Source organism: Medicago truncatula, chromosome 1 (genome assembly GCF_003473485.1).
Source record: "Medicago truncatula cultivar Jemalong A17 chromosome 1, MtrunA17r5.0-ANR, whole genome shotgun sequence".
NCBI lineage: Eukaryota > Viridiplantae > Streptophyta > Magnoliopsida > Fabales > Fabaceae > Medicago > Medicago truncatula.
Window position 1 is genome coordinate 53,573,391 of NC_053042.1, and position 20,271 is coordinate 53,593,661.

Genomic DNA, 20,271 nt, shown 5'->3' on the forward strand with positions numbered 1-20,271 from the left:
AGTACATTTTCCCTTGACAATTTAACTGTAAACAAAAATATAATTGCAGCCGTCACCATTACATTTAGATATGTCAATAATCTTTACTTCCAAGGTAAAATTGAAAACAATTTCTTATAAAATTACAAAACTTTTCTCTCATTAACCCAATAAAAGTTCGAATAGAGATAGAGGTCGTTCTGTCAACGAAGAAGATATAGAGATTGCAAAGTAGACATATCACTTTTCCCTTAGGTGTGAGATTTATTCCTTTTCAACCTTTTTGTTTTATGCTTTGTCTTGCGGTTTTGTTTTGGAGATGAATGATGATCAATATCGGCATTTTTCCCAGCAGAAGGGCTGTCGCTTGAAGGCAAATCTTCATCTTCATCAGAACTAAGTACCAAGTCCTCCACAACATCATCATCAATGGCAGTTTTTTCTTTTTTATGCTTTTTCCTCTTTCCTTTTGGTTCAGTAGGCTGTTGTTTTATCCTGAAAGCAAAGCATTCCTCAGATAAAAAGTAAAAAGAAACCTGTGTTTATGTCATCGTGTAGTATGTGCACAAATGTACGTGTGTTTGTGTATGCAGCTGGGTTTGTCAGTGAAAGATGAACAAAGAAAAAGAGCAATACTTGTCATTTCCGGGTAACCAGGATGAGCTAAATGCAGCAGTTCCATCCACGTTCTCTTTGGCATCCTCGTTCTCTTTAGTATCCTCCTCATCACTTGCTGATTCTTCATCACCAAAAACAGAGGATTCTTCTCCAACAAGAACACTGGAAATTTTTAAGTTATATAAGAAACCTATATGATAATGATGTATGCATGTTGGACACAGTAATCCATGTGAATGGAGGTGATTTTAAAATTCAAACCTGGATTCCTTTAATGAGTCGTTTTTTTGTTTTGCTCTCTGGCGGAGTGTTATAACATACTTTGATAGTGCACTAGAGGCTGACTTCTTCTCATCCTATCAAAATCAAGTTGACTGTTTACAATTCTCAAATATAAATGGGCATTTAATTTAAAGTAAAGTGACATTGAGGCGTGAAATAAGTGGGACGATAATCTATACAGACTTATATAATAAAATAAAGGAAAAGAAAACGGCAACACAAAAACATTAAACATCAATAAAATGACTTCATTCAATTCCCACCATACGATAGTGTTTAGCCAGATATATAGACCAAAATGAAATAACTCAATAGCATCATCAATCACTTCATTGGTCTTCAGTAATAAAGTAACAACCTATAGAAGTTTATTTGCTTAAGGAAAAAAGTTTTATGCAGGTAGCAGAGAGCTTGGAAGAATTGAAACATGGAGCAGACTACAATGTAAGTAAACAAATGAATGAAAAAGGTCAACCAACATCCAACAAGGAAACAATCAATACTCTCACTCATTCCTTAAAAGTAAAGAGAAAATCTGAGCAAACCTCAAGAAAAGATGATGCCGCAGGATCATTAGGTAGAAAGGAAATTGACATGCGCCTTTCATTCACAAACTGGACATTAGCCTCAATCTGAGTGGAAAATTAAATATTAGAGATGAATGCCACAAAATTTGATGCATGCCAATGATAAAAGTAAAACATAAAAGGTTTATGATCATTTTAATAAGATACCTCGCGAATAAGCTGCCTCATTTCTCTTCGAAACCTTTCAACTTTGGTCAATTTGCAAAAGTTGCGCAACCTCACAATTGGGATAAAAGACAGCTCCATGAACCCAACAGAGTAACTCCATAGTGCCAGGTGTTCCGCAAGTTCTTCAACCACAGAAAAAACACAAGCCTCTTGAAATGCCCGTGTCTTAAGAGTTGGCTTGCTAATCTAATATGAAAGAATACCTCTAAAAGGTTAGGTGGATTTAAAGTTATCAACAAATGCACGATTTCACCAAGTAACAAGTACCTTCAATATGCTGCGTAAATCAACAGCTTTGCCAACACCTCCTGTAGGGGGTCTATTCAACTCCTTCATCTCCAGCATATCCAAAAGGAGCATAGATACTGGTACAAAAGATTGGGTAGAAGCAGCAATCTGGTTCAACATCCGGATACATCTCAACCTAAGGGGAAAGTACCTAGCTGTGGGAACTAGACGGGCTACTCCAAAAATTATTTGGGTCAGTGGATATGCAAGTTGCTTAAAATCAGATTGTGAACTATAAGCACGAATAGCATCAGTCCAAAGCTCAAGAGAGTTAATGAACTTCCATTCATAAACCTTGCGAAAAGCTTCCTAAAGAAAACATTCAGACAGAGAAGAGCAACGTAAGAACCATAAAATAAAATTGTCAAAAATGCATAAACAATTTGTTTTGATTAGTGAAAAGCTCCAATCAAACACGAATAAAACAAATCTATTAAGGAATGTCTGGTCACATTTCCTTTACTCATTACTAACGAGATACGGAAGTGTCAAGCTAGTCAGGATAGATGAATTGTTAGGATTGGTTCCCTCTAACAGCAAAATGTTATGAGGCACTTCTTACAGTACCAAGGAAGAAAATAACATATAGTGAACAAATAAACAGCACCTTAGTTTTTGTATTAAGTGCGTCCCTTAAAATCATGGCCAACTGTCGAATGAAAATGAAGGCGTGTTGATATGCAGTCGGAAGATCCACTCCGAGAAGTTCAATGACGCAGTTGCTAAGAAAACGAATATGTTTAAGTTTCACAGCATTTACGAAATGGCAATTCAAAACATAGGCTTTATATATTCCTTTAAAGCAATCATCTATGCAGCCAGATCCAATACAGATGCACAACTCTCTCATGAATAGACACGAAACAACAGGAAGGGCACCTCCACCAGTACCCCAGAAATGAAGAGACACCTGATAATTTCAACAAGAAAGTGATTTACCAAATGAATAGACATATGTTAAGTTACATGTCCTAGCAAGTCACAAATGTTCTTTACATTGAAGCCTTTTCATTCACATTACCAGAAGTATATACTTACAGGGGAAAAAAACTGCATGCAACAGAAAGTTTACCGAATGATACTATTCTTAATTTTGTTTAAGTACGGAAAAATGTATCATTTATATGATCCAGATTTCAGAAAAATTTAGTTGATTTCTGTCCATCTATTAAGCTTTCTCATCATTTACTGCACAAGACCGAATGGTGCCACAATCACCAAGCATTGGAAGACATATTCAGCACAGAGCCAGAAACTTAAAATTACTAATGCTCATCTATGAATTTTGTAGTGAACAATGATGAGGTGACCAATGAACTCTTTGTACCTTAATATATTTCCTTAGGAGTGAAGGAAAAGCAGCCAACAACAATGAAGAATATTTTAGCCGATGTAAAGTAAATGATATCATTTGTGAGTCAGTCATTTGATTCAAAACGTGGAGAGCATTTCCAAGGTAGGACTTCACAATATGGCCATAAGTCCTCCATTGTTTTGTGGTCATCAAATTCATTATGATCTCTTTTCTTCCACCAGAAGCAGGAAGCTTCAACAATTTTCTTAGTATTCCATCCATTTCATTAAGTACAGTCAACATTATTTTGTTGAACACAACGCTAGACATTACACTAAGTTTTGCCGTAGAATCATTCTCATCATCATCACCATAGTGGCATGCTGTCCTAAAAGCCCTCATCAGGGAACGAACCGCATTTAAGCTCCCATTTTCTTTAATTGATTTGCACCACAAATCAACCATAGAAGTGGTTATAACTTTATTAGAATGTTTTTTATCCTTTGCTTGAACCTCATGCTCAATAGCCTTCTCATCTTCCTGTGGTTCTCCATCTTCCATGTCATCATCCACATCTTCCTGGATAAAAGAAGCGAAACAGTTATATATAGTTTCTATTGCTAACAACGCGTCACACTGATAGCAATTTAGTAATGCATGCAAATAGTTAACAGAAAAAAAAAATTAAAATACAAAAAAATAAAAAAAAATAAAAAAAAAAGACTGAAACCAATATCTTGAGATTCCCTACAAATTATGATCACTGCACCAAATATAGTTGATGAACGTGAAATCCTATATAACATAACAGCAAAAAGGAGCAATCTTGACAATACCGGCATTCCTCTTCAACCAATTTAAATTTACCACCAAACACTCAAGCACAGTCCAAATTTTTCTATCTTGATTAAAGGATAGATCATAAGTTTCAAGTAAAACCGATTCAATAAATATCATGACTCTACCCAAAGTGTCTTCTCAAAATCTAATAGGAGAACCATAACCTGAACCTAAAAGATATATAGCCTATAGGTCTAAAAAATACAAATCCCAAGAAACAAAAATTGAATCTGCAGGGATTGGTGGGTTGGTGGTTTACCAATATGAGCAACGCCATATTGAATTTATGATCTTGATAATGTGTGCCCTGAGGGCACATAATAATGAACCCAAAATGGAACTTTTGCAATGAAAAAATAATTTCAAAAGTTGAATGCACGACTTTCATGATGAATGCTTCTTTATTTAGTTTCTAAACATGTGCCCTTAGAGCACATGTTAGCATTTGCCTTGAATTTACATTTCGTTGTGTTGCGCCACAAACATGGCTCTAAAGGGAAACCAGTTACCCATCATTTATCCACTGCAATGACCTTTTTAGGATGAAAAAAAAGGAACAAGCAATATTGGGTAAACAAACAATGCAAGCTTAGCATCCACATCTTTCTAATAGAAAACAAACAAAAGTATGAAGAAGTAAAGAGATTGATAACCAATGCAAGCTTAGTAGCTAAGAAATTTTTTCCCATATCTAGGAAGGCATTAGAAGATACTGCATATTATTCATGATAACCATTTGGAATACACATCTCACATCAACGGCTCAACGCATCACGGAACCATATTCATCTCAATTAATGTATGAAGCAAAAACAAGACAGATATTAGATAGGAAGTGTCAAAATGAAACATACATCAATATCGTCATCACTGAACTTAAGCAGATCCGGGTCATTCTCTTTCAAGTACTCATAAAAATCTTCGTCCTGCAATGGAAAAGGTTGTTAATAACATTGCTAACAGAATGTAGCCCAATAAATATATAAAAGGCAATTTCCTATCAACCACCACCTAGTTCAAATTTCACACATACAAGCATTTGAAATGCGAATTAAATTATCAAAACCTTTACTTGTCTTAGTCTACGTCTACCCTATGGACATGCAATATGTCTAATTTCTCTAATAAAATTATACAAGGGCAGACGGCCTAGAGATAAACATTGCTTGAAACGACAAAACTTATATTTAGCTATTAAGGCCCTGTTTGGACAAGTGGCTTACTTGCAGCTTATAGCATAAGTGCTTCTTATGTATAAGCTATTTCTTTGGAAAAAGATAAAATAAAGTTTAATTGTTTTCGTATAAGCTATTAGTTGTTTTCATAAGCTATCTTAGAGAACTTATGAAAATAAGCCGAAAATAGCTCAGACATTTAAATAAAACTTAAGTAACAATATAAGCTGAATAAGTCAATCCAAACGGACCCTGAATTAAAGAGAATCCTACAAAAAAGAACAAGCAAAGTTGCATACACAGGTATCTTAGTATACTAAGAAACAACAATGTAATGGGTCTAACCTTGTGCTGAAGATTTTCTATTTGCTCCTTATGTTGTTTTGCTTCAATCACAACCATCGAATTTTTTTTGCTCTTTCTTTTTACATTATTTTCTGCTCCATCCACATTAATCTCTAATATAATCAAAATAAATAAATGAGACGAATTAAAAACGAAAACATAAAAAAGTAAATTAAAATAATGAAAGAAAGAAAGAACCTTTATCAATTTGTGTTGAAACTATTTCCTTCACCGCCGCTTTTCTTCCAACCATCGTGTTGCAATAGAAACGGCGTTGAATCGAAACTTATTGTTTTGCAGAAAGATGAACAAAGAATTCGTAGCTTATTACTTTTCAGAAACAAATTTAGGGTTTTCCAACAAGAAAAACATATTTGGGGTTTAAGACAAAAAATAAAAAATAAAAAAAAAAATTAGGTTATTATGGGTTGGGCTTCTTGTTTATTTTGCTAGTTTGTATCTGGGCTTATTAAAGAAACAATAATAAAATTACTCTTAAAACATCTTTAATTGCTCACATACACCTTGAAATGCCAAAAATGCTCCCATCAGGTTTTAATTCCCGGTCGTTTGGGATCGGGAATTACGTCTAGTTCACTCAAGATTGGGACTTACGAATCAATCTGTTTCTAACATTGCCCAGCTCACTTTTACTACACTTTTCTATCACAACCTACTTGCTATTTCATCCGTTCTTCCAAAACCTTTTTTTTGTTCCAAAAAGTGTGTCTCAAATTATCAAAGAAGCATTGGCAAAGGATTTCGACACATATTTAACGTGATTAAGTAGATATTGCTTCTTTTAACCCGTATATGTTGCTGGTTTTTGGCAGATTTTCTTGGAACTTGATGCGACGAACTTGTCATGAGTTAAGAACCGATCATGGGATCGGGTTCTAACTCATTATCCATTCAACCCCGATTTTTTTATTCATTCATTTGTGTTGCATTATTTGATGTTATTATTTTATAATTCAACTTTTTTTCTATGTTTTGTTATTTATAGTTATGGTTGAACATTCGAGTTGATAATTTGTTAAATCAAAATCAAATATTGTTGAGTAATTAAAAATTTGGTGAATCCCTACATCATATTTAGGTTTCCATGTGCAATACTTCTAAAAAAAAAAAGTAAAATTAAACAAATAAAAAATATTGACATGTTAAGGAATATAGATTAGGGACTAATAGGAAACACCAAATTAGGATAAATATTGGATTATATAATTCACTTAGAGGGAAACTCTACGTAATAATTACTACAGTATAACAGAGGTTGATTACAATGGATGGAATGTATAAGCTCCTTGTAGAAATGATACAACTAATTCAGATATGTTAATAGTGAAAACTATCCCTCTAATTCCTTACTCACACTCATTCTATGAACATGCTTAAGAGGCATATCATGGACATAATCAAGATTACAATAAGAGAACAAATCAATAAGCAACAAACTTTTGATACCTAATAAGTTATAGGAAGCAAAACTAACATTACAATCACATTCTAAGCCTCCCGCGCGTGGTGCTTCAAATGTGGTGACGGTGTAATCCTTCGTCATTTCTGTGTTAATTAAAAATTTGTAGCATTTTCCCTTAAGAAATCTAACTCAATTAAACTACAACTTTTTTAATTTGGGCCAAAATCTAATCCGTTCATCTTCCTTCCTTAAATTCGTTATCAATGTAACCAAAGGTCATTGAATTCCTAACTACCATGTCTTATGCAGACATCAAAAAATTATTTGATTATTAGCTTGTGCAGTAGTTCATTTATCTGAGAATCTATCCTAGAAGCCACATAGCTGTGTTTTTTAAACATGTCTTTATTATAGATATAGATTTTACTTGCAATTATCAATTAAGTTATCAATTATCCATAGCTGTGGCACATTAATAGGCATCAAGGAGTTTGGGCCCCTTCTATTAGGTTTTTATCCTTTGTTGGTCAAACCTCTCTTTTATTACTATTATTATTGACTGTTGTCATGAAACGTAGCTTTAATATAAATAAATATTGGGGTCTTGCCGGTGGCGTGTTATAATCAATTGACAATTGCAACTCCAACCAAATGTTAAATATTGGTAATTGAACTATAGAAAACTTCAAATTGCAGTTAAAAATAAATAAAAATAGTATGATAAGGAAGGAGTTGACTTTTGCTATTGCATAATGCGTTGTACAGCTCTTCATCAAAGGGGATTCTAATCTGATAATAATCCATTGATAGATAAATCAGATAATAATAATAATTCAAACAACAATATAACATGTCGACAAAAATCTTAAATTTGTTCAAGTGATTTGGCTTAAGGGTCAATGAACTTCATCAAAAGATGAATCGTTCGATAGAATTTCAATTTGATTATTGAGTGAGATATCAAATTATATTTAATTAATAAAGTCCATACCCCAACAAATAAAATGATTAACATAAAATATATATATATATATATATATATATATATATATATATATATATATATATATATAAAATACCGACAACAATCCATTAAACTTATTGCATTGTCTTTCACGTTGACTAGCTAGATGCTTGAATTCATCGATCCATTAGTTATAATTAAACACGTGATAAAATTATGGACCATATTCGTGGTTAGTTTGGTTTCACACAATACTTCTTCTTCCCCTTTCTTTTACCATTATTTAGCCTGGGGTTGGTAAGAGGAAGACGCTAAATATATAAACAACTGCTAAATTGGAAGGTGAATTATACACTAAAAAAACAAGACTGAATGAAATTAGTGTAACAAATTAAAGCCAAATGAATAATCTTTTGCTAATTCTTATGTCTAGAAAGAATGAATTAAATCTCCTAGTAATTCATGTCAATTTCTTATGTCCACAATACAACAAACTTTACAAAAAAATAAATATGCAACAAATTAATTAACAAATAAGAGACCAGCCTAATATAGCACACAACTTGCACCTATTAGTTGATGAATGAATTAATATTCAGGTAGATCTTGGATGAATCCCAATCCAGAAGGAGATATCAAACTTCCCAAAATCCCATATGGAGAATCAGAAAATTTATACACTGGTCGTGATGATGGAGAGCAAAAGAAATCATGTGAAGTTGGAGTGAATAATGGCATATCAGCAAACTTCATCATATTAGAAGGACTATGTTTATAATCAACATTGCTATTTACACCACCCTTATCACAATTCTCATCAATATTATATTCCCTCTTAATAACCGAACTAGTTGAAGTAGTTTCATCACCATTATTGTTTGATCCATCAGACAAAGATGACTCAAAATTCTCAGAGACTTCTAGCTGACGTGGAAGTACTTGATTGGTAGTGGACATGCCTGTGAGACTTTGAACAAGAGCCATGAAATCTTGTGCTTTTGTATGAATAACTTTTGGTGATTGTGTGTAAATGATTATGGGAACCCTTTGTTGTTTGTGTGATGAATTAGGCTTGCGTATCATCAAAGGGGAAGGACGAGGACCATTGATCATATTCTTTTGTTGATCATAAAAACCATGCAACTTTGATTCAGGCTTCATTTTTTTGTTCAACTCAATATTATTGCAACAAATGTTTTGTTTTGCTAAAAGGAGAAAGAAAAGTGAAACTTGGTGAATAGGGAAGAGAGGGTAGGTAGTGTATATATAAGCTTATATTAAGATAAACTATTTGGCCAACAATGCTGACCGTTGACATTGGAGCTACAACTATCAAATATAAAATTTGAGATATACTATAGTTGATGAGTTGTGTTTTTTGATTTGACCGGTGGAGATTTTGAACTTCAAGTATTCACTATTTGAAAAGGATTTTACTTACAAGATACGTACAAGAAAGTTGTTGATTAATGTTTACAAAAAGCAAAACAATGAAGGACGAATATTTGAAAAAATACAAATCATTTAATTATTTTTAAAAATATCATTTACTTTGTTTTCTCTCCCAACATTTTTTTTTAATTAAGTCTTGTGATCATGCAAAACTCTCTCTTATTAAAAAAATAATTCTTAATGATTTAGTGCGAGCTCCAATACCAAATATTTAGATGTGTATAGGTCATTTATATGCATAATAATTGTGTTTCACTTATGACATAACAATTAAAATCTAAATGGAATAACTATCAATTTTAACAACAAAACAAAAAGTAGTGTTAAAAAATATGTGATAGAGAGAAAATTTCTTGCTGCTCTTTCGGTCTTATTATAAGTGTTATTTTAGATACCACACAACACAATTGTTAAGAAAATGATTAATTTTATTGTTTTTTATGGTAAATAAATGTTTAAAGACTAAAATACTCATATTGGTTATAGTTCTTAAGTAAATGTGAGTATTTTCATAAAAAATAAAATAAAGGTAAATGTTATTATTTTTATCATTTATAAGAAATAAATGCAAATGCGCTTACTACCTTAGTCCCTATTTTGAAGTCCCTTTTGGTAAAATAACAGGAATTAAGAAAGTTGATATTTGTATTGAGTTTATTAATAATCACAAGCAGCAACAACATATTTAGATCTAACGTATCAACCAAGTGTAAAGCAATATAACAATCGAACCAAAGAACAATCAAGATAAAGAGAGTGGAGTATAGAGAACAACACCAAGGATTTGTTCACCCAGTTCGGCCCAACGATGACATATATTTGGAGGAGAGAGATCTTCAATTCACTATCTAAAGTTCTTTACAAAAAAAGACAAGAAATTAGCTTTAACAAGTTCATCAAGAGCAATTATAATTTCTACCATTTTTCCGAATCTCTTTCGCATGATCAAGAAACTCAACGATTTCACTATCCAAGGTGTTTCCCAATTGTTTTCCAACACTAGCACCACAATTTGCTCTCATACAATATGAATCTTGATCCAAAACGCATCACGATTTTCCTAAGACTAGAACTCCAAATTTGAACCAAATCGAACCACAATTTCGCAGAAACACAATCATATGTTTTTAAATCAAAACTCAACGATGTAAAGTAATATTTATTATTCCCATTGTTTTCTGTCAACCCATTTGGTTGCACTATTTTTTTTATTCTCGAATTAACCTGTTTGGTTTGTTTATTCATTAATTAGTTTGTTTATATATTAGGCACACATAGCCTAAAAAAAGAGTTTAGTACACAATGGACCTCCATAGTTGTAACTCTTACCCACCCGGCCCGCAGACGGCGCAAAACATTTTTAACCTCCACATATTTATTTATTTTTTTAAAAAGAGACCTCATGTTCTAACTTCTAACTCTAAAATTACGTAGTATGATCTTTTTTTGACTGGAAATTATGTATTTTTTTTTTTTTTTGGACTGAAGGAAATTGTGTAAGATATTGTTGACGCGTTTGTAAGTTGTATTTTTATATGTAGAATTTGCTTTTCTATTAGTACTTTCTTTAACGCACCATTTGAATCTAAGATCATTGCTCTTTTCTAATTCTTCCACTATAGCTATAAAATAACATTTAAAAGTAACCATATTGAAAATTAAAAGCTTGTTGTAATGTTGTTTTATTACTCTCTTCCTTGTTGGCAACTGTGTGGTTATTTTATTGAAATTTCAGCAGACTCGACCCCCTCCTCCAGATCAAAGATATATATATATATATATATATATATATATATATATATATATATATTTTATTTTTATTTTTTTAAAATGCAGCAGATGCAAATAAGACGTATATGAGCTCTCAAAAAAGATGTATATGAATATTTTAACAAAATGGCGTATTAAAAATAGGTTAACTTCTTAGTTTTTTAATACTCCTTCCGTTTTAAAATGAGTATCGCTTTAGCCAAAAAAAATTATTTCAAAATGAATGTTATTTTACATTTCCAATACAACTTTAATTTTTTTCTTCTAACTTTTCTCTCACACAATTTTCAATGTAACTTTAAGTTTGTCTTATTCTTATAAAGTAAGGTTATTTTAGTAAAATTGTTATGACATTTGACTATTTTATTCCATTCCTTAATCTGTGTGCAATTGGCCAAAACGACACTCATTTTAAAATGGATGGAGTATCTTATTATTTCTCCTGAAATAGGAAAAGACATGGAATCTCTCTATTAGACTTTTCGTCACACAATAAATCAAAGATGGTAATAATGATTTTTCTTGCTAGAAAAATAGCAATAATACTTTTTATTGGGAAAAACTCAAGTCTCACATCAGATAGATGAAATTTTTGATGAAAATTTATAAGGAGGATGCACTCCTCACTTCACAAGCCGGTTTTGTGATGATGAGTTAAGCCCCAAATTTCAACATTAGAGCTTGTCGAATTCAAGGATCACCTACCTATTCACACACCAAGCCCAATGAGTGATGGGCGTGAGGGGAGTGTATTGGAAAAAACTCAAGTCATATCAGATAGATGAGACTCTTGATGATCGTTTATAAAAAGGAGGCACTCCTCATTTCACAAATCGGTTTTGTGAGGATGAATTAGGCCCAAATTTCAACATTCTTAAAAGTAAATTAAATTAAATTAACAACCATATGGGGGCATGGACTTAACTCTGAAGAAAAGGAATAAAAATAAAAATAAAAATAAAAATAAAAAAAGGAAAAACAAATACAAAAACAACATTAATGTGTATTATGAGATTGAGTGATTGTTAAAAATGGTAAACGAGATGTTTTGGTGTACGACAGATTCAAATCAATGACATTTGCCTCCACGATGAAAACATATATTCTCATTAATTTAAAATTATCTTTTACGAGGCTAATAGAGTGATTGTAACTCATTTCGTAAGAGATAATGCATAATATATGCATTGAGGATCAGACCCAGAACACCCCACTTATTCACCTTTAAGATGAATTTCTCTAACCATTAGATTATCTCAAAAAAAAAAAAAAAAAAAAAAGTGATTGCAACTCCAACTTGTGAATGGGTCTTAATTTGTTGGAAGCCCCTAGAGGAGGGGAACGGTTAAGCTGAATGGTTGTGTGGTTTTGCTAATAGGATTGAGATGTGTAATGCTTATATGACAATAGCTATCGGAGAGTGTATAAAGGTTTTGTATGCTAGAAAGTCGGATTTCAGACGGTAGAGTTAAATATGAACTCTTTAGCGGTTGCTAATGTTCTTATAAAAAATGGAAGTGATCGTCTGTTGGAAAGTCTTTAGTTGAGAAGACATCGCTTGCTTGAGTTGGAGGTCGTTGTGAAACAATCTTTTTGTGAAGTTAACCAATTCACGGATGTGTTAGCCAATCATATAAATTCTTTAAAGGGAAATGTTAATTACGACACAAGTTAACGTGACCCTTCTTTAAATGGTGGATTTTTTGTTATGAGTCATATTGGACCCAATTCAATTATTTTCTTCTAGGTAATGTAATGGAAACTGTTATCCTTCGTTTGATTCTAGTTTAATCTTTTTCCAAACATGAACCTTTTTGTAATATTTATTTATCATAAGCCACTAATTTTTTTATTTGTGTTCATATAAAACAAGTTCTTTTTCTTTTTAAAGAATTTTTATGGTACGTGTTTGATCCATTTTTTTGTCAGATGGGAATCACACAACTTAAGTACGAATAAATTAAAATATCGCATTCAAATTCGCATCAGAACACATTAAATAATCCTTCAACTGCGAACTGGTTTATAATACGGAATTATTTAAGACTTACCTAATGTTTGAGCCTTTATCTACATATACTAGGAAGTCAAAAAAGAATAAAAGATTAAATATATACTTTTCATCTCCTATTTTTTTTAAATGAGTTTTTAGTTCACTATATTAAAAAACAATTTTTTTGTCCTCAATTTCACTTTTTTTTTTCCTTTTGAATTTTCCCTCACCTCATTTTGTTTCATTTTTACTGATGTGACATAGTATTCATTAATTATGTGACATCATTTATTCATCATTTTTTGTTGACATGGGTATTTACTAGTATGACCATATAAGCTCGGTCACATAATTAATGAATAAGCCGGTGTCAACAAAATTCACCCATAAATGGCATGGGGATGAAAATTATAAAAAAAAAAAATTCAAAAGTGCATTTAAGACAATAAATAATAATTGTACCAAAAAAAATAAAAGAGACGATAAAACATTTGTGGGATGTATGTATGGTCGCCGTGGTGGAGGGGGTTTTAAAATCAATATTATAATTATAGTAATTAGTTTTGCTCATTTCATAATGTAAACGGGCCAATTAAAAGCCCATGAAGCATCTTGAAATTACTTCCCCCTGTATCTCACGACCCCCTGGAAACGCAATAACACCCTTTCTTTTTTCTTGAGATTTTAGAATCGAAACCCGAAAATTTTAATGAGTTATTCGCATCTGTAATATTAAGATTTCATTTTACATATCTAAATTTTAAAATTAGAATGTGAAAAATTCTAGAATTGCATTTTGCCTTAAGAGGTGTTTGAACCATGTAAGTGCTTGAATTCTAATATAATATTCATGTGTAAAATTGATATTTGGTCATTCGGATTTTAAAATTCAGATGTATAATAATCCTGAAAAAACATCTGGTCACGATTCAATTTTGGTTAATGTTTATCCCTTGGACAGATAATAACTAATATTCATTTTATTTTAATATAGGTGTCATTTAATATATTTTTCAAACAGAAAAAGAACTTGAGCATAACAAATTTGCATAATGTTTTTTTTCTTCTACATTACCCCTTGATGAATCAGGGGTAATTTAGACCTATCAAATAAAAATCCTATTTTTTTTTACTATCAAATACCATTTTCATCTACATAACATCATATTTCTTCATATGCTTCGTTTAACATCGGATTTCCATCTCCGTCGTTCCATAGTTGGATCTTACAAATTACCACTAATTCATCAAAAGGTAATGTAGGCCTCACAATTTTGATTTTTTTTCTTACGATTAATTACCATTTTTAGCTCAAGAACGTCGAACTTCTTCTTCTCCTTCATTCAACATGTGATCTCCATCTCCTTTGTTCTAGAATCGAATCATAATTGTCATTAGAGGTAAATTACCACTGATTCAACAAAGGGTAATGTACGCCCCACCTTTGAAAGTGATTCGGTTGGACCTAAAGAGATGGTTGGTCGGTTGAGAGCCACTGTGTGGAGGGGTCAGACTTTGATCTATCCACCGTGTGTCAGGTTTTGTTGAGTCGTTCATTGATGGTCCTTCTCCATCGGAAGGGGGGTGGTGTACCTGAATGTGCTCTGACCCCTAAGTCGATGAAGGGTTTAAGAGTTATGTAGTTATAATATGGGTAAAGAGTGTCCTACATGACCCCAGGACTAAAGTCTGGGTATAAATATTGGCCAAGTAGGGTTAGTCTTTCAAGCCTTATCTTGCAAACTGTGTTTATACGCAGGGGCGGAGCCACCCCCCAGCTAGCCTGGGCACTAGCCCAGGCTCAGCTCCAACTTTCTTTGTAACAAGTTCAGCCATTACTAGAAGTTTTAGCTTTTCCTGCAGATTTTGCCAAGGATTTAGGTCCCTAGGTGAGGTAATACCTTAGGATTTTAGGATCCGCAAGAAAGATATATCCACAGGAAATGTGAAATTATTCGCAGGAAGGACGTAACATTTTGCGATAAATTTTTTGCCCAGACTCTATATAATTTCTGGCTCCGTCGCTGTTTACACGTACGAACATGAGCAACTCTCAGTCTTGATGGTGAGCTCTCGACATGCGTGGGCGTGAGCAACTCCCGGACCGATGAGAAACTCTCATCCTGCATTGTGATCTGATGGATTATATATAGGGCATGTTTATCGTATAGTATCGCATGCATAGTGGACTCTGGTTAGACCCGAGCGGAGTTAGATTGGGTCTTGGGCCAGTTCGATACAGAAAATGTTCACACAATATTTATTTAAAAGTAAAATTATAATAAATTAATTAATGTTACATTAATTAATAAAATAAAATCAGAAAAATGTTGCTAACAAGTGTTCTAAAAAGTTCTCTTTTAAACATAAAACATTACTGTCTTTTAAATTTCTTAACAAATATCTTAAGGGTCTTGCTAACAAGTGACCAAAGGGCATTTATTTAGGATTCAAAAGTAGAAATAATTGGTAAGTTTTATGTAAAATAAATTACTTTTCAAAATTTCAATGTGTTGAATGCATCATTTCCAAAACAAAGTTTCTGCTTTAGACTTTTTAACAAGTGCCTTGAGGGCACTTATTAGCATTTCTCATAATTTAAATACACTTATAACGTCAACTATAACATGATCAATACTCACTCTAATTTTCTTTTCTTCCTAAAATGATATTTATTTTAGAATGGACAGACAGAGTACGATAAATTTGGATTAAATTCACTCGCAAGTTGCAAAGTAAACACAATTGACTATTCACTAGGAGTACTCAACTTACTGTGTCTCACCCTATGAAGTCTGGATACTCCAAAACGGATATGTAAAAGATGAAGGGTAAATTTTTTGTGTTGAGTAAGTATTGATCAACACAAATTTTATAGCTGTGACTTTTATAATAATGAAGAGTAATCAATGTTTATTTTCTTTAAGTATTTTACTTACATATAAGTTTTAGTATAAATATTTGGTTAATGTATCTTAACTTTATCGTATCCTAAATTTTAAAAAAATCACGTATCCGCATACTCATATGATATCGTACCGGCACCCGTACTCATCATGGCTTCCCAGACCTGAGACATGGAAGAGCTCTAGGTGGGGGAGCACATAGAGGGAAATACATACAACCAAATTCAGGCATGCAAATTTACAAACCCCGCATTGTTGTCATAGTTAGTTGGGATTATATAAACCTAAATAGTGACTCACTCACTCACTCACGCGGTATTCTTTGAACCTTGACCCAGAAATGTACAAATGTTCCAGACCCATGCTCTTTCAGTTTTCACTATTTACATAATTAAATAATGTTCTTAGGATGAGTTATAGGATCATGCGCAAAAACAATTAACGCACGCGCACTGTCTCACTCTCTCATATGTTTCCTTCCTCTTGGTTTCTGTTTCAAACCCATCATGTTTACCACCATTATTCTACCTTATAAACCAAATATTATTATATTCTAATGTTGGTGCATTTGGTCCATTAAGCTCACACTCACACCCACATTCTGTAAGTAATGGCTTAGAAAACACTGTACTCACTCAGCTTTCGAAGCCTTTGTCTTTCACTCTTTTCACCTTCTTCCTTGGATCTCCCATCATCCCCTTTCTGTCATTGATTTAATGTTTCTTTAATTTTTCATCTGACATTCTTAGAAGGACAGCTTCATTAAAACCAGCATGTTCACTTCCAACCAAAACTGACACATACATTATATCTATACTAACTAGTTGGAGTGCACATATACTTAAGTTAAGGCAAATGCTAACAAAAGGAGTACCTTTTGCCTAAAATGTTTATGTATTTGTCGTGCATTTTCAAGATTAATTTTTTTATTGCCTGCGTATTAAATAATATCATTAGGGCATTTATTAATATAACTTCTTTTTTTTTTGGTTACAATTATACCTTCATGTTTAATTCACAGTTTAAGATGAATCAACCCCTGGAAAAATTCCCCCTATTTTTCTAAGCAAAAATATATTATTAATAAAAATGAAAAAGAAGGGAAAATACTCACATGAGAATAAGAACCAAAACTCATGAAATAATTCGAGTATATCTAAAGTTGCATTTTCTATTAAACTTCAAGTAATACTTCTGAGGTTTAGATATAAATGGTATAAATTAAGAAATGTATTAATTAGAAGAAAGAAATATATTATTTTACTAAATTATCCTAATCAACTATTGGTTTATTTTTCTTTAAAGAAAAAAATAATACTTTGAAAGTAGTGTATATATTATTAATTGAAAGGTACAATTGAAAATAAAAAGTTATTATTGTATTTGAAAACTGAAAGTGACATTTATTTTAAAACATTTTTTGAGGCTAAAACGACACTAATTTTAAAATAGAGGAGTAATTGATGGATGTCTCATTACCTGTGTGAGGAATTTGTAAGAGAAGCATATTTAATTGGTTTCTCATGTGCCATAATTTACACAAGTCCATTTTGGGAGAGTTTGTTTTTATTTTTAATACCTTTTGGGGGAGTTCTGTTTTGCAAAGTGTTCAATAAAAAAATTAGAATACTTTAGTTATAGTCATAGAAAAACAGCTATGTGGTAGCTCATCCCAATATGTCGCCAGCCATTCAGAGACTTCAATACTGCTGCTACTGCACGGTTTGCTTTCCCTCAATTGAGTGATATATATAATTCATAATCGAATCGCTAACTTGCAACCATCTAAAAATATTAAGGTGTAAGTTAGCAAATTACATCCACCTAAAATTATTAAGGTTCAAGTTAGCAACCTACATTCATTTGATTATTTACACTCATTTTTATAAGTATTATTAAGGTGCAAGTTAGCAACCTTCAATAATTTACCCCACTTTCATCATTTCAAATATTGTTTTCTTAAAAGTTTGTCTTTATTACATATTTTGTACCTTAAACATTTCATTGTCTTTTTTGTTTCTTTTTTTAAGGATCTTTTTTAAGCTAATTACAAAATTGTCATTCTATTTAAAATTAATTAGAATATAAATAAAAGGGTCTTTTAGTAAATTATAAGTGGGTGCAGCTTGCTTACTTGCACCTTAGTGTTTTTAGGTGGGTGTAAGTTAGCAGCCCCGTTTATAATACATTGATATATACTATAATACTTGTATATAAATACTTCATCCCTAAAAAAAAAAAAAAAAATCAAGTTGCACTCTAGATTTCTTGTACAGATAGTATGCTTCTACAAAATTGCAACCACAATATATTTAATTAGTTGCATAATTTTTAAGGAAGAGGCTATAACTAGTTGCATAATAAATTAGGGTTAAGCAATATAATAACTTTTAGGGTATTACTAATAATTAGTTAAGGAAGCCAAAAGTATCATGTTTGCATTGGTTTCAACAACGTTTTAACGTTTAAAAAGTTAAATTTATCACTTTTCACCATTTTCCAATACTATATTTCTATTTTTATCCTCTTATCCAATACCCCAAAGCAATGATTAGCGTTCTCTTAACTCTTAAACATGTTTACTTCTAGAGATCGGAACTATTATTTTTTGTTAAAATAATCAATTGAACTACTAAGTTGTGCCTAATCCTTAATCATTTAACAAATTTATAAAAGACATTCTCACATGAACATCTTTATCACCTATATTGCTCCGCCGCATTTCTAGTACTGTTGTGGTACATATGCCCTGAGCTAATGTATTTTTTTTAAGTTATTGGCCCACAACTACATAGTACACTAGTATATTCATTCTTTGGCGTGCATAATGTGGCCAACAATAATAGCATACTAAAGACCAAATTTGAGTCCAAAATTTACACAATAACAAATACAATTTTAATTAGAGAAATGATATTTGTACAATCAGTGGCGGAGTCAGGAATATTGTAAAGCTTGGACAAAAAAAATTTGCAACACATTTATAGGGCGTACATAAGAAATTGCAAGCAAATAATAAAAAATGTAAAGAAATTGCCCTATTTATAGGGGTTTATATAAGAAATTCATAGGGATTTACACAAGAAATTGCAAAAAATTTGGCCCGGAGCCCGAGCGAGTGCCCGGAGTCGCCGGACCTTAGAACCGCCCCTGTGTACAACCATTTTTTGACAACTTTTAAAACAATCTTCCCTCTCATACTCACATGTGTTTTTATTCTCTCTATTTTTCTTTCTCTCTCTATTGTATTTGTCCAATAAAAATAAAGAAAAAATGGCTGTCAAAAAAGTTGTTGGTTCCTTAAAAAAAAAAAATTATTGGTTGTACAAATATTACTCCTCTTTTAACTATGAGAAATATTTTCTAAAAAAAACCTACTACAAGAGATATATTTTGTTGACATACATTTCCGACATCTAAACATTGCATTAACTTATAAATTGTTCCCGTTTTTATATTAGTCATTTCTCTATTCTTGAAATCTAACCAACATTGAATTTAGGCGTGTTTTATAATGTGTCTTGTATATGATGTCAAATTTGTGTGTTTAAATATCATTACTTTAATTATAAAATGTTGATCAATTGGATTAAGGTCTTGAGGGTGCCTAGCTAGATTATTACTAGTTTTTTCACTAATTTCTTTGACAAAATAAAACGAAATTAAAAAGTGAAATTAATACTTCCACTCTACAGTTACTACATTGAAGAGAAAAGAACAAAAACACTAGCTAGATATATAAGCTATAGCTACTCACTTCTTTCCCAATGGAAATAGTGTCAGTTTCCATGCTCCTTCGGACACATTGCACTTTGCACATGTACCAATCAAGTTGGAAATTCTATTATTGTGTTTGATCTGAGATTACAAGCTGTAGTATAGCCAAATAAATAATCAATTTGGCAAAAACAATTAACATCTATAATTAATACTCATCACACTAACACTAAGTTTCTGCTTTGTCATGATCCCACTTAATGTTAACTATGCCATTGTATTAATCCCTTCGTCCCATAATATTTGATATAGTTGACTTTATTACGCATGCAAATTCATAATTTTGAGCTTACATATCTTGAATAATATATTAGAAAAAATTATGAAAATTGATATTTTGAAAATACTCATCGAGACAAATCTAACGACATCTTATATGATATTATTTATCTTTGTATATTAGTAGAAAA

At 31.9% G+C, this 20,271-nt stretch overlaps 2 protein-coding genes across 2 annotated transcripts; both read right to left on the bottom strand.

The window, feature by feature from the left end:
- Positions 1-13: 13 nt before the first annotated feature.
- On the bottom strand, positions 14-5,939 carry LOC11431017 (nucleolar complex protein 2 homolog). The gene is made up of 11 exons (XM_003592602.4): positions 5,775-5,939; positions 5,577-5,689; positions 4,911-4,982; positions 3,250-3,795; positions 2,530-2,832; positions 1,902-2,231; positions 1,614-1,820; positions 1,425-1,511; positions 859-953; positions 616-759; positions 14-474 (listed from the first exon to the last, which is right to left on the bottom strand). Exons 1-11 carry the CDS (start codon positions 5,827-5,829, stop codon positions 231-233), a joined length of 2,196 nt encoding a protein of 731 aa, XP_003592650.1. The 5' UTR covers positions 5,830-5,939; the 3' UTR covers positions 14-230.
- Positions 5,940-8,341: 2,402 nt separating this feature from the next.
- LOC11425408 (VQ motif-containing protein 8, chloroplastic) lies at positions 8,342-9,200 on the bottom strand. The gene has a single exon (XM_003592603.4). The coding sequence runs from the start codon at positions 9,122-9,124 to the stop codon at positions 8,552-8,554; it is 573 nt and encodes a 190-aa protein (XP_003592651.1). The 5' UTR covers positions 9,125-9,200; the 3' UTR covers positions 8,342-8,551.
- Positions 9,201-20,271: the final 11,071 nt, after the last annotated feature.